The sequence below is a fragment of the Pteronotus mesoamericanus genome, unplaced genomic scaffold (genome assembly GCF_021234165.1).
Source record: "Pteronotus mesoamericanus isolate MK-2021 breed Mesoamerican mustached bat unplaced genomic scaffold, CSHL_Meso_final contig_20, whole genome shotgun sequence".
Classification (NCBI taxonomy): domain Eukaryota; kingdom Metazoa; phylum Chordata; class Mammalia; order Chiroptera; family Mormoopidae; genus Pteronotus; species Pteronotus mesoamericanus.
In genome coordinates this window covers 12,983,431-12,998,929 of record NW_026555085.1, presented here as the reverse complement: position 1 = coordinate 12,998,929, position 15,499 = coordinate 12,983,431, and the positions used below count along the sequence as shown (strand labels likewise).

The following is a 15,499-nucleotide window of genomic DNA, read 5'->3' as shown; positions in this document are numbered from 1 at the left end:
TTACTTTTTGAATGAAACATAAAAAGTTCCATGCTTATTCTCAGTGTTCAACATTTAAGGAAACAAATAGTTCTCAATTCTTTTTTACCGATTTCATACTGTATTAGCACTTTATGTTGGGACATTTTTGTACTCAGACCCTTAACAAAATCTGTAGTTGAAATTCTCCTTGAGGAATCTGGAAAAGAGTACCAAATAAAAGTGTTCTCTTTTCTACAACTTTTACAATTATTGGAATTAGGAGCAAATTGTGGGCTTGGGATAGACCAGAAGCAGTTGGGGGTTTTTTTTTCCCCATAAACAACAGACATTTATTCCTCACTGTTCTGGGATCTGCAAGTCAAAGATCAAAGGGGTTGACAGACTCGGGTCTGATGAGAACCCACTTCCTGGTTCATAGTGGCCACCTCCTCACTGTGTCCTAACATAGCAGAAGGGCGAGAGCAGTTATTTGTCATAAAATATCTCATGTAAACTGTAACTCATCTAAGTGCTTGAATTCCTGCAGTTCAAGACTCTTGGTAGATCAGTTTTCGTCCCTTACCCCAAATATTTTTCGTTTTCCAGATGGGCTTTCCTTCTAAAACAGATAGCCCTAGTTGTGAATATTCTCGATTTGATTTTGACAGTGATGAGGACTTCAATGCTTTCTTCAACTGTAAGTGACCCAGAATTCCTCCCAACAGTCTCAGAATGTATCTAGTGTTGCAAAGCATGGTGCATGACCCTTAGGGTTTTATACTCAGGAGCCCCAAAACTGGACAACATTCTATTTAATCTCTAGTTTCATGTTGCAGAGAGTGCTGGAACTGCAGTTATTTCAAAAGCCTAGTATTGTCATTGTGTGTGTGTGTCTCTCTCTCTCTCTCTCTCTCTCTCTCTCTCTCACACACACACACACACACACACACACACGTGCACAAATACTGCCTTAGGATGTTGATTTTTATAAGATAGTAACTGTATGTAAGTCTTGAATTTTTTTTTTAAATACCATCTTACCTTGTGGGTAGTCTAAGAAAGAAAAGAAAACCCATATAACTTAATATTCTAATTACATTCTGAGTTTTCCGTAGTCTGGTTTCCCTTTTTTTTTTTAAATGCCAGCTTTATTGAGATGTAATTCATTTACCATACAGTTCATCCATTTGTAGTATACAATTCAATGCTTTTTAGTATTTTCAGAGTTGTACAACCATCACCAAAATTTTAGGATATTTTCATGACCCCAGGAAACCCTGTACCCTTTAGCAGTCAGCTCCCAATCACCTCTTTCTTCCCCTGCCTCAATCAATCACTAATTCACTTTATATTTCTCTATTCTGAACATTTTATATAAATGAAATTATATAATGTGTTATTTTATAACTGCTTTCTTATACTTAGCATAATGTTTTAAATATTCATATGTGGTATGGCATGCATGTATCAGTACTTCATTTCTTTTTTCCAATATTTCATTGTATGGATATATTCCTTTTATCCATCCATTCATAAATTGATGCATATTTGAGTTTCCACTTTTTGGCTATTTAGAATAATGCTGCTATACCATTGGAGTACAAGTTTTTTAGTATACATATGTTTTTATTTCTCTTCAGTGTATGCCTAGAAAAGGAATTACTGGGTCATGTTGTAATTTCATGTTTAATGATTTGAGGAACTGTCAAACTGTTTTTCCACAGCAGTCACACCATTTTACATCTGTAGCATCCTGATCTTTTAATTTCCAAAAGAATTGAGAGACCATTTTTAGTTTGCCACTTACAGGAGCTAGTTTATAGGGCAGTTTCCAGAGATGGTTTATATTTAGAAATGTCTGGATTTGTTAACAAAGCTTTATTGAATATTTGTTACATTCAGAGCACAAGTCTACAAAACAGTTTCTTCAAACATTTTCCCCCTGGGATGGATAAATGAATGAACATTAACAAAGTACCTATTATATATCAGTTTCCAGAGTTATCTTTCTCTTGGCAGCCTCCCGGGCCCAACAAGGAGAGGTAATGAGGTTAGCGTGTCGTTTGGATCCCAAGACTAGCTTCCAGATGGCTGGGGAATGGCTAAAATATCAACTGTCAACTTCTGTTGATACTGGGTCCATAAACTGTAAGTTGTGTTTTTTTTTAAATGTCTGAACATTAGTGAAATATTGTATCAAAACTACATAGAAAGTAAACCTTCCGAGTAACACTTCAGAACAATATGCTAATAGTGTTCAAAAATAGCTGTGCTCACTGCCCAGTTCCATTCTCAGAAGTGAGCCTTTTCATTTGCACACAGAGAAAGTAAATAACACCAAATTTTTGGTCTGTTTAAATTAGGGTAAAATAAATAAATAAATAGATAAATAAATGTAAATCTGTGTTCAGTTTTGCTTTCATTTTTCTTTCTTAACTAAATCAACTAATTGTTTACTGTTGATTTCATAATTTCACTTCAGGTACTATCTTAGATTGCATGTCTTGGCCTAACTTTTTAAAGCTTTTCAACCAAGCTTTGCATAACACCATTCCTAAACTCAGAAGGGATGTCCTGTTAGTCAGGTATAACAGGAGCAGTACAAGGCCTCCCCACTTGGCCACTTCAAAGCCTTTGGAAAATGCCACTTTATATAAAATCAAAATCACCCCCCTCTACCCAAATGCATAAGTGAGGTAATTTCTCTGTTCTCCGTATCTTCTGTCTGTCCTTAATGCATGCATACTGTGGGCAGTGGGACTTATAGAGCAGGAGAGAATTGTAAATCACTGCTTTAAAAAAGGTCCATAATGCCCTGGCTGGTGTGGCTCAGTGGATTATTGAGTGCTGGCCTGCAAACCAAAGGGTCGCTGGTTCAATTCCCAGTCAGGGCACATGTCTGGGTTGTGGGCCAGGCCCCCAGTCGGGGGCATGGGAGAGGCAACCACACATTGATGTTTCCCTCCCTCTCTCTAAAAATAAATAATTAAAAAAATCTTTTTTAAAAAAAAGGTCCATAGTAATGGTCAATTACCAAGTACATTAATTAATTAACAATCAAGGGACTTAGCTTTCAGTTTTGCATATTCACAATTGATTTTGAAGGTCCTAGGTATGTAGTAACTTGAATGTTTGCAGTGGCTCAGTCTGTTGCACCAAGATGAAGCTAGTAAATAGGAACGTTAATGGAAGCAATAAAAGTAATTTGTAATTCTTTTTGCCTGTGCCTTGCTGTTTGAGTGATGTGGGTTGATGATTCTTGTCATCTTGGAGGGTGGCGCAGGTCTCTAGACATAGCCCTTGCAATTGTCCTGAGGCTTCAGATGTGAGGCAGCATTTTGTATCTTACATCAGTTCTTTGTTGGAAGAATTATTTATGGTCTCAAATATCTTAATTAGTTAGATTCCCATGAACAGATTATAAAGGAAGAGGAAGGGAGAACTTAATATTTATCAATTGCCTGTAATTGGCCAAGCACTGTTTTTGATGCTTACATGTATATTCTCATTCAGTATTCAAAATGGTTTTATAGACAAGGCTTACAGAGCTGAATTCAGACAGCTCGTTAGAAGAGGTGGAAGCAGGATAAAGACTCCTTTTCCTTTTTGTTCTTTTTCTAAACTGCGAGGGATTAGATTATTTTGTACCTTTAATTGTGAAATTACTAAGTAGTCCCTAAGGCTCCATTGTCTTTCTTTGCGTTCTGTGATCCCACGTACAGTGTTGGCGTGTTTGTGAGTGTGTTTTAAAACCCTGTTTTCCTACAGCTGGAACTGGAGAAGGTGGCCTCTGCTCCATCTTCTCACCTTCCTTTGTGCAGTGGGAAGCCATGACCTTTTTTTTGGAAAGTGTAATCAACCAGATGTTTCGAACACTAGATAAAGAAGTAAGTAACTGTTTCCCATGCTGATTGTGTAATGATTTGGATCTTTTTAAAAAAAAAACTTACAGAAGGGTCAGAAAATCTGTGGATGTGGATCTTACAGAAGAGGGAACTGAGATTCAGAAAGGTTAAATAACATACTCAAGTTCAGATGGCTAGTCAATAGCAGAGCTAACTCAGGTCTCCCTGACTCTAAGCCCTACAATGTTTAGTGTTCATTTTAAGGGCATGATATGACCCTGATAGTACATTGAACCACAAGTAGGGTAACTATTCCAAACCTTGAATTGGAAAATCTTGAAATACTTGTCATTAAGCCTCTTTTTCAGTTTATGGCAGATAGACCAGAATATTCATGTTGGATGATCAGTGTCTTTCTTCTCTGAATAACTGAATAAATAGGTCTTGTTTTTCTATACTTCTTGTCACCTATCACCCTCTTAAAACATTACCTTAGCTGAAGCTATAATGAATTGGATAATAGCACATATATATTAATTATGTTAATTAAATTAAAATGACTGAATCAGTCTTTTGGCATTAATTACATTTTAGTGTATCCTAGGTTAGTTGTAGAAAGAATCTAAGTCTCTTGAAGAAAGGTGGATATAGTGTTTTTCTCTTACAAGTGCATAATAAGATATTAAATCTTAAGGTCATTAACTTCATCAGTTTTTATATTGATTCATTTCAGTTTGAAATGATGGCAGTCTGAGTTTATTCCAAAATGTAAGTGGAAAACCCTACTTGGATCCTGTGTTTTTCACTGTTAGTACTTTTTTACGTTTAGATGAGACTTATATTAGTAAGTATGGCAAATCAAAAAAGCCCTTTATTAAATCAATGGTAATGACCCTGCTGTTTCCTTGCCTGGCATTTTTTTAAGTTAGACATCTTGAAATTGATCCAGATATGTTGGTATAATCCTGCTTGAAGGCAGGAGAAAGAGAAGGTCAGGGTTTGTCAAGCACTTGTTTTTAAGTTGTATGCAAGGGACTGGTAATACTGGGGGAGGTGAGAGGGGAGTGTCTGGTTGGTTGTATGTTGGACTTTGCAGTAAGTCCTTGAATATGATGGTATTTGGTGAAAATACTAAATACTAGTTAGTTGAAATATACAGAAAAAGTTTGGAATGTATATACAAGAAAGATGTGGGCTACATGACAATTAGAAATTTGGTAAGATTCATAACCAGTGGTAGGGAGAAAAACAAATAGCAATAAATACTTTTTTCTTCAGGAGAATCCTAGGTGGTGGTATTTAGGCATGTTAATTACTTAAAGTAAACTTGACTCTAAGACCTCCCCCCACCCCTTCAAAAACAGATGGGTCAGAATAAGCATTCCTAATCAAGAGAGATGAATATTTGAAAATATTATTAAATTATTCACCGGCTTATTTAATGAAGTTGTAACAATTTTATGTCTCAGGACTGTGCATGTGACAGATAGCTTGGTACATTCCCACTTGTTGTTATCAGTTTCTTACTTGGCAGAGTATTACCTAAGTCTGATGGTTTTACAGACTACTTAGTTTCTGCCCTCAATACCTACTCTAAACATGGGTCAGTCAGAGCAGATCAGCTTCTATTATGTGAGAATTTGACTGAGAGCTTCTTTGGCTAAAAAGGTTGAAAAGCTATTCATCTTGTTCTTAGTGACATTAGCTGAGCTTGTATTCCCATTTGTATGGATCCAAGAACATTGGGTAAAACCCTACTTTAGTTGCTTTAGCACTGGATTAATGTAGGGAAGAGATTTGGAGGAGAAAAAAATGACATTTTGAAAGAGATGGAAATTGATTTGCCTGAGATAGTAAAATGTAAACCTACAATATTTTAAAGCAGTGTGGAACTGGCATTAGACACAGCTCATTGGAGTAAAGTCCAGAAACAATCTGGAGCATATACGATGAATGAGAAGGATTGGATCATTTAATAAATAGCATTAGGGAAAGTTAACTGCTTAGGGAAAGGTTCCTAAAAGTTGAAAAACAATTTAAGTAATCCCCCAAAAATTAATGGCTTTAATTGCATATGGTTTTTAACTTATAAAATTAACTTTTAAAAGGCAAACTGGGAACAGTATTTGCAATAAGTATTTATGGGGTTGATAATTCTTACCCTAAAAAGCTTACCTCTTGCCCTAGCCAGTAAGGCTCAGTTGGTTGGATTGTCATCCCACAGACTAAAAGGTTGTGGGTTCAATTGCCGGTCAGGACACATACCCAGGTTGCAGGTTTGGTCCCCAGTTGGGGCACATACGAGAAAGCTACCAATCAGTCTCTCTCCCTCCCTTCCTCTCTCTCTAAAAAACAATGAAAAAAAATGCCCTCAGGTAAGGATTTAAAAAAAATAGCTTATATCTTAATCATCACTTATGGAGTACAATTGATGTCACAATTTTGGAGAATAATTTGGCAATATCTAGTTGAAGACATGTAGCCCTACAACCGAGCACCTCTACTTCTAAGTCTGGACTCAGGGGAAACCCCACATGTGTACTGAGTGACCCGTGTAGAGGCCTTGTGTGTTAAGCCAAGAAAAATACTTAATATTCACCAATATATTGTATAGAATAGATTGTAATATATTTATTATAGACCAGTGAAAATGAGTTAGGATTATACAAGAAATAGGGATAATTCTCATAAACATACGTTGACCCAAAATAGCAAGCTACAAAAGTGAATATACAATACTGTGTAATTAGGAATGTATACATTTGGGGCAAAGGTATACAGAAATGAAGGAATCTGAAATTATGAACGCCAGATTCAGGATGGGGGCTGCCTGTATGGCTGAAAAGGAGGTTATGTGCATTAAGCAACCACTGTATCAGTAACATCGTACTTCTCAAAGTAGTTGTATAGAGGGTCATAAAAGTATTATTTATACTGTTTTAAAGACCTGAGATATTTCACAATAAGAGGTTTTTTATAAATATATTGATTATGCTATTACAGCTGTCCCATTTTTTCTCCTCTTTATTCCCCTCTGCCCTGCACCCCCTCATCACTAGTACCCCTCTCCTCTTAGTTAATGTCCATGGGTCGTACAAACAAGATCTTTGGCTTCTCCATTTCCTATGCTATTCTTAACTTCCCCCTGCCTATTTTGTACCTACTACTTACAAAATAAGAGGTTTGTGTAAATTGATGAAAACACTAGAATCCAGTGGAGACATAGATAAAAGATGTGATCAGATAATATATAGAGGAGAAACTAAAGTAGTTAATAAATATGAAAAAAGCCTCAGTAATTTAAGAAATGCAAATTTAAATAAACTTTTTTTACTTTTAAATAAGTAAAAGTTTTAGAGAATTAACTTACTGCTTCTGAGAACATGGTAAGAAAGGCACATTAATGGATCAAGAATCAATTGATGCCCAGGCTGGGTAGCTGAGTTGGCTAGAGTGTCGTCCCAGTATGCCAAGGTTGTGGGTTCAGTCCCCAGTCAGGGCACATAAAAGAATCAACCAATGATTGCATAAATAAGGGTAACAACAAATTAATGTTTCTGTCTCTCTCCCCCTCTCTTTCTCTATCTCTCTCTCTCTCCCCCCCACCCTGTAAAATCAATAAATTTTTTTAAAAAGTCAATTGATAAAACCTGTAAAGAAGAAAAGCAACTTGACTTAAATATATTTACATCTTTTGATCCAGTGATTCTAACCATCCCCAGAAATCTTTTATTCAAGTGCAATAACTGAGAAGTAGCCAAATTTTTGGCAAAGATCTATATTAGCATTATTTACTAATGATAAAGAACTAAAAATAGTCTCCTTTTCTCGTAGTAGGAGATGCTGTATCTTTAAGATGGCATATATGAAAATTTTTAATAATGCTATTAAATAATAATGCTTTTTAATAATTTGAGTAAAGCTTCAAATTTTAAGAGTTAAAAAGCTGTGTATGTAAGACCATATGTGGCAACTATAATATGTAATTATAAACTAGAGTCCAAAGGAAAAGTTATCAGCCATGTCAAATGCCTTTTCATGTCTGTATTACAGGCAATCCCTGTTACTGATGGACTAGAGCTATTGCAGATGGTCCTGAACTTTGACACCAAGGACCCTCTCATTCTGTCTTGTGTCCTCACTGATGTCTCAGCGCTCTTTCCATTTGTCACCTACAGACCAGAGTTCCTGCCCCAGGTCTTCTCTAAGGTAAATTTCAACTGCTTTGTAAATAGTTTGGCATTTCTAAGCTAATATATGTAAATTGCTTTTGAAAATGTGTGAAACAAGCTAATAAACAAATAGTCATTTATTTGTTTATCCAATATTTACTCTGTACTTACTGTGGATCAGGCACCATACTAGTGGAAAAGCCTTATCCTTTAGGAACACTCTGTTTGGGAAGAAAGCCACATAAACAGGTGTACCCGTGTGGCACTGCAATTAATAGACGTGTACACTGAGCAGTGGAAAAGAAGCAGGGGCATCCAATCTGCAGCTCTGCAGCACAGGATGGCTATGAATGTGACCCAATACAAAATTGTAAATTTACTTAAAACCTTTTTTTGCTCACAAGTTTTTGTTAGCGTTTATTTAAAGTGTGTCCCAAGACCACTCTTCTTCCAGTGTGGTCCAGAGATGCCAAAAGGTTGGACACTCCTGAGAGGGTATCAGAGAATGCTGTCAGTCTGAGAGAGGATTTGTGAGAGGGTTTTGGGGTTTCCAGTTAGGTGACAAGGTGAGCAGTAGAGTGCCACCTGAGGGAGAATAGTGGATCATTAGGCGAAGTAGGAGTAAGGAAGAAAAGGGAGTGAGTTCTGTTTTGCAATAGTGTGTTTGAAATATATGTACAATAGCTAGATGGAGGCACCTCAAATTAAATTGGCTATTTGAGGTTTAAGGTCTAGACTTTAGAAAGTTACAAGATAAACTTAAGACAGTGTCATCATGGAAGTACCAAGAGTAGAGGTGAAGCCCTAGGGAAGAGGATCTGTAGAGTTAGACAGGTGGCTCAAGCAGGGAACCCTGGAGGTCACTATCGTTGGAGGAAGGGAACAAAGAATAAGAAGCCCCAAAGGGGTGGGGGAAGAGCCAGAGGAGTGGAGAAAATGTGTGACAAAGGCCAGTATAACTTTGACAAGGTGGACTCATTTGTTGCAGCTGAAATTCTCTTAAGAACTGGAGAAGGTTCATTAGGTTTCTCTATTAGACCTTTGTTGGAGCTTTATTCCATTATAGTGATTAGGGCAGTAGTCATATTGCATTGGGCTAAAGAGTAAATGGGAAGTTATGCAGTGGAGTTAGGGAAGTCGATCACTTAACTTCTAATAAAAAGTGGAGAAGGGAGAGGCATCACTGTAGCTGAGTGTTTGCGTGATGTCATGGATTGTTCTGGGACTCTGTGGCCTTTATCTTTGTAAAATGTTTGATGGTAAAATTGTCAACCTCAAATCCTTTCTACTTAGCTGAGAAAACAAACATCTAAAACTTTGTAATACCAGTTGAAAGCCCTTTCACAGCCATATTGTAACACTTGTAGGATTTTTTTTTGGAAATTTTATAACTACTGTTTAAAAAAACTTCACAGAATTGTTATTGATAAATGACCTTTTTCTCCTTCCTCTTAGCTATTTTCATCTGTCACTTTTGAAACTGTTGAAGAAAGTAAGGTAAGACCATTAATTCAACCAACAAATTGTTCTTGAGAGCAAAAGTATGAATACCTAACAGTCTAGATTTTTTTTTTATTAAGTAGAAAGGGTAAGTAAAAGCAGGAGATGGTCATATGATAAGGTGTGTTGTACCAGAGATACCCTAGGACAAACAGTAAATATGTGGATTCATGGTGACTATAAACGTCATTCCTTAATACTCTTACAGTTGTACAATATGATTGTGAATTTGCCTCTGAAGGAAATACTTACATGGTAATATGCAGGATCTGTAAATTATATTAAAAATGGCTCCACGTTTGTTGAATATTTCTTCCCAGGCCCCCAGAACCCGGGCAGTGAGGAACGTGAGAAGACATGCTTGTTCCTCCATCATCAAGATATGTCGAGACTACCCCCATCTCGCTCTGGTAAGCCACTGGGCTTCGGCCAAGTAGTCACTGAGACGTGTTGAGTTTGGTTATATTTTTTTGTAAATTCAGTTTTATTTTTACCTCACATAAATGGAAAACTAGGAACTATGTTGTTGCTTAAGATAAGCATCCTTGAATGGGTGTCTTCTTCTACTTAATAATGGAGTTAAAAATGCAAAATATTCCCTTGAAATAAATAGTTCTCTTCCATATAGATGAGACCAAATTTTTCCCATCAGTGTATAAACCTCTTTACTGTACTATGTGATGTTCTTAACTACTACTGCCAAATGATGTGCCTAATTTTGAGAGAAGCCAGATGTGAACCCCAATATTTTTGGATGGTTTTTAGAAGAAATTTAGCACTACTCCAGATGACAAATTAACCATAAATTTATGAACAAATAGCGGTGTTGTATGAATGTGTGTATATGTAGAAAACAAACTGATCTTTGCGAACATACTGTAAAAGTTGATGTAGAAGACAGACAAATTGTTTTTACAGTTGTAGTATGGGAAATTGCAGTTACACAAATACTCAAGATAAGCGCCCTCTGCCTAAATTGCCTTGTTTGCTCAAGGAAAAGAACGCTATAGCTAAATTACTAAGGACAGTGTTATAAGCTTGACCTTCTTGGGAATGAGTGCCTTGGTTCTCCTTCCAGCTTCCCTGAGTGACTCACCTCTCCCTGAAAATCACCCCTTCACCACCTCTAGTACTTTTTTTTTCCTTTGTGATCTGCAGCCCAATTTTGACATGCTTTATAACCATGTGAAACAACTCCTCTCCAATGAGCTACTCCTGACACAAATGGAGAAGTGTGCCCTCATGGAAGCCCTGGTTCTCATTAGCAACCAATTCAAGAACTATGAGCGTCAGAAGATGTTCCTAGAGGAGCTGATGGCACCAGTGGCCAGCATCTGGCTTTCTGAAGACATGCACAGGTAGAGGAGATCCTTTGCCGCTGACTGGCACTGCACTCAAGTACCCATTCTCTTTCAGGAGCTATGCTGGTCATGGGAATGCAAAGTACAGCATAGGGAATATATAGTCAGTAATATTGTGCCAGGTGGGTACTAGACTCATCAGGAGGATCACTTCATAATTTATATAAATGTCTAACCACTATGCTGTATACTTGAAACTAATATAAAATAATATTGAATGTCAACTGTAATTAACTAAAAAAAAAGAGAGAGTGAGCATGCTATGCCCAGAACGGGAGGGTAAGGATATCAAGATGTAATGGCACAATCAGTGATATATGAAAGCAGCCTGTATTCTAATTGTTGAAAATAACCCCTTGCTGAGCAGAGGCGTAGGGGAGAGAGAATAAAAAATGGATTGTATGGTTTGGGAGGCCACAGTGAAATCTGCAGTGTGTCTGTGTTGCAGCACCAGTATATGTAGAAAAATAAGAACAGCCATTATGGGTAGTACTGAGTAGGAGCCGCACAGACACTCACCTGTGCCCACATAGCATTCTCAAGCTTGTATTCTTTTTTTTTCTTAATAAGAGAAAGGTTATTTAGAAAGTTACATAGGTAGTCGAAGTGAGCCAACTGGGCTGCTTAGGCCCAGGAAACAAATTACAGAGACAAAAGAAGGGCCCTTGGAGCTTAGGAGAGAGAAAGGCAAAGGTACCGCACCTGGTGGGAAGAAGAAGGGGAAGGGAAAGGCACAGGCACACTCCTGAGAGACAGCACACCACACCGGGAAAGAGGAGGGGAAGGTGCTGGCGTGCTCCCAAGAGGAAGAGTGCCATCAAAACTTGTATTTTTCTTTCTTTCTTTTTATTTTTTAAAATTGATTTTAGAGAGAAGAAAGGAAGTAGGGAGGGAGGGAGACGGAGGGAGGGAGGAAGGGAGAAAGGGAGGGAGGGAGGGAGGGAGGAGTAAACATAGGTTTGTTGTTCCACTTCGTTATGTATATTTATTGGTTGATTCTTGTATGTGCCCTGTCTGGAGATCAAACCTCTATCAGATGATGCTCTAACCAATTAGGCCAAATTTGTATTTTTTTTTAAGATTTTGTTTATTTTTGAGAAAGGGAAAGGGAAGGAGAAAGAGAAGGAGGGAAACATCGATGTGCAAGAGATACATGATCGGTTGCCTCTCGCACACCCCCAGCTGGGGACCTGGCGTGCAACTCAGGCATGTGCCCTGATGGGGAATCAAACAGGCAACCTTTTGGCTCACAGGCTGGCACTCAATCCACTGAGCCACACCAGCCAGGGTCCAAGCTTGTATTCTTAAAAGTGTCACTAATAACATTTAGAAGTGAGAAGAGGAGTTTAAACTGTCAAATGAAAGCTGACAGTATGATTAAGCTGCTCTCACTCTTAACAACTGTTCTTTGGGGCCAAATAACCATAGCTCTTGTGGAAGAAACTGTCCTTGCTTAAAATCATGGTATAGCTTGTCTTTCCCCTCAACCTTCAGAGTGCTGTCAGATGTTGATGCATTTCTTGCCTATGTGGGTGCAGATCGGAAAAGCTGTGACCCTGCTGTGGAGGATTCCTGTGGCTTAAACCGTGCACGAGTGAGTAAGCCTTTCCTGGGAATGGGAAGTTGAATTTGACATGGGTAGGAGTAGGGGTGTTGTCATTTACGTTTTTTCTATATGGGTCAGAAACCTGGGCTCTTCACTTTCCTAAGCTTCTCCTTTCTTTTCTTCTTTAGTCTTGAATTCTTGAGTTAGTTCCCACAGCAGAGCAGATGGTCTTTTCTATGAAGTCATTATTTTGGCTTTAAGGATCTCTAAATAGCTCTGAAGACTGAAGGTGTAATGAGGAAGTAGGTCAGAACTTGGTCAGCAGGGTGAGTCCTCCCTGCCATTGCTCTCTGGCATGTAAAATCCTAAATGATGATCTGACTTGCAAATCTGAGATTTTTCAGTTCTTTGCTATTCAAATAAGCATTGTTTTTGTCTCTATTATGGCAAAAATCACGTTAATTAACCTGGCAAGTAACAGGTTGGTTGAGAATACCATGAGTGGGGGTCAGAAACTGTCGAGGCTTAAGCTGGAGGGTATAGGGTCAACTCAAAGAGTAGATGAAATGTCTGTCTAAGTACTTTGCTTTGAAGCATGTCTAAGCCACCTTCTAATTGGAGTCCTGTGAGAGGGCCACTGCAGCCTCTGGAAGGACCTCCTCATGACAGAGAAGTTTCTAGAGCCTACCACTGCACTTGAAGATGGCAGTGAAAGGACTTGACCCTAAAGGAAGGGACAGGGATGGGGGCAGGAGTCTTTTCCTTCTTTCTGGTCTCTGTATCACCTTGCATATATCTAATAGCACTTTTGTCTTTTCTTCCCCTTTTATGTATACCTTTCATTTTTGTTTTTCTGTAGATGAGCTTTTGTGTGTATAGCATTCTGGGTGTTGTGAAACGAACTTGCTGGCCCACCGACCTTGAAGAGGCCAAAGCTGGGGGATTTGTGGTGGGTTATACGCCCACTGGAAATCCAATCTTCCGTAACCCCTGCACAGAGCAGATTCTGAAACTTCTTGACAATTTGCTTGCCCTTATAAGGTGAGTCAGAATAATGGTTTTTCTTTCTTTTTTTTTTTTCTCTAAGAATCTCAAAAGTTGAAAGTCTGTTTATATTTCTTCAGATCATGATGGTGGTAAATAAGGCATTAGGTGTTGTTTACTTCCATGGGGGGAAAGTTTCTTTTTAAAAATAACATTAGCTCTCACTTGCATTAAATCTTGCATTTCAAGTGAACACATGGGTGCTAATCCCAAAATGGCTTTTCTCAATTTAAATCTCCTCTGTGTTTTTTTTTCCTACTTTTTTATACCTTATCCTTAACTTTTTTGCTAAGTTTTATTTGGTCTAAATTTTTGCCACTAAAGAAATTACTCATTGGGAACAGGACGGTTGCTTTCTCTAGTGATGCTTTCTGGGTGATATTCAAATAAGCTAATCTGAATTAATCAATAATGACTCAATGTCAAATGGACCAAACATCCAGTGGCTGATCATGCCAAAGGAAGGCATGATACCTGTTCCACCTCCCTTTCCTAGGTGTTTACTTCTCAAAGTTGAGTCCTCAGACCAGCAGCATCAGCTTGTTTGAAATGCAGAATTGGGGTCCCACCCCAGGCATTATATCAGAATCTGTATTAAAACAAGATCCCAAGGTGGTTCTTACACATATCAAAGGTTCAGAATCACCGTTATAAATCACATGAGCTAGTATATTCAAATTGAAATATGCCAAGTCTAGCCTTGTTAGTTACCTGATGTATGTTTGATGATTCAGAGATGCTCTCTAGAAAGATAGGCTTTGGATAGAATTCAGTTCTTACTGGCCAAAGCAAAATTTGATTGCTTTTCATAATCATTATTTCTGAGTTACAGGTTAGAGCTGTGTTACAGTGCTTTTTGGCCTCTTTTACAGGGTGTAAGAGCAGAGTCTCAACTGAGCAAAACAAATTACTCATGTCTCAGAGACGCTCTGCTGGCAACGGACACTTGAGATCATAAACTTAAGAATCAAAGGTGTAAAGAGCTTGTTAACCACTTTGGAAGTGTGGAGTGTCTGAAAGAGCTGTTGTTATGGGTGTGTCTGGAAATATACGCAATATTTTGTGTACTGATATAAAGAAAAAAAGATTTCAGTGAAGAAATATGACTTGCATGTCGAGAGGGCAGTGAAATATTTAGTCAAGGAAAGGTTTGTTCCCATACTGTTTTTAAAACCACAAGGCTCTTCTTTAGCTTAGAGAAATGTGAAAGTGATTAAGTCAGATATCAACAGACTTAACGATCTAGCCGTTTTTGGACCATGGCCAGAGCCCATGTGTTGAGAACCCAGACCTGGACATAGGGTTCATTCCTGGTTGCGCGAGGAGGCCACAAGAACAGCATAGTTGTCATGTTGATGTTTTTCTAAGTGTTCAGTGCTTTGGGGAAATCCCAAAGTCGGTTAAAAGGTATTTTGAAAAATGTTGACTGTAGTTATGGAGCAGTTAGATTCTTTGAGTAGTTAGAGTTTTGTAGTAAATTTTATCTTGAAGTATAACATAAGGACACAAAATATATAATTAAAGGATACAAATTAAGAGTGTGATGGATTTTCACAAAGTGGATACACCTATGTAATCAGCACCCAGATCAAGAAACAACCGTATTCATCAATTCTTTTCAAATCATTACCTGCTCCTCAAGGGTAATCACTGTTCTGACGTTTAACGTTTTGCCTGGTTGTTTTACCTTTAATGAATGGCGTCAGAAGCATGCACTACTTCATGTCAGGCTTCTCTTGCTCAATATTATATTTGTAAGAGTCATCCATGTTATTGCACATAGTTGTGTGTTTATTCCCATTGCTTGAGTGGTATTTTATGGTGTGAATATGCTGTAAATTATTTATCCATTTAGTGTTGATGGACTTTTGGGTAGTTCCTAGTGTTTTGTTACTAGAAACAGTGCTGCTAACATTCTTGTAAATGTCTTTTGGTTATGCAAATACTTACTTAATACTTCATTTCTGTTGAACAGAAGTAGAATCCTACAGGTAAGAGTAGAATTCCTGGTTTATAAGGTATGCATGCCTGTTTTCAGTTTTCATCAGTAGAACCAATTAAGTTACAATG

The 15,499-nt window shown here is 37.9% G+C and overlaps 1 protein-coding gene across 1 annotated transcript in view; it reads left to right on the top strand.

Annotated features, from left to right (window-relative positions):
* XPO5 (exportin 5) overlaps positions 1-15,499 on the top strand; it is a 56,847-nt gene that overhangs the window by 21,701 nt on the left and 19,647 nt on the right. Inside the window, exons 12-20 of the mRNA XM_054569411.1 lie at positions 568-658; positions 1,981-2,109; positions 3,730-3,848; positions 7,860-8,015; positions 9,434-9,475; positions 9,799-9,888; positions 10,637-10,836; positions 12,334-12,433; positions 13,245-13,426. Of these exons, the coding sequence (XP_054425386.1) occupies positions 568-658; positions 1,981-2,109; positions 3,730-3,848; positions 7,860-8,015; positions 9,434-9,475; positions 9,799-9,888; positions 10,637-10,836; positions 12,334-12,433; positions 13,245-13,426 (1,109 nt within the window). The remainder of the gene's footprint in view (positions 1-567; positions 659-1,980; positions 2,110-3,729; positions 3,849-7,859; positions 8,016-9,433; positions 9,476-9,798; positions 9,889-10,636; positions 10,837-12,333; positions 12,434-13,244; positions 13,427-15,499) is intronic.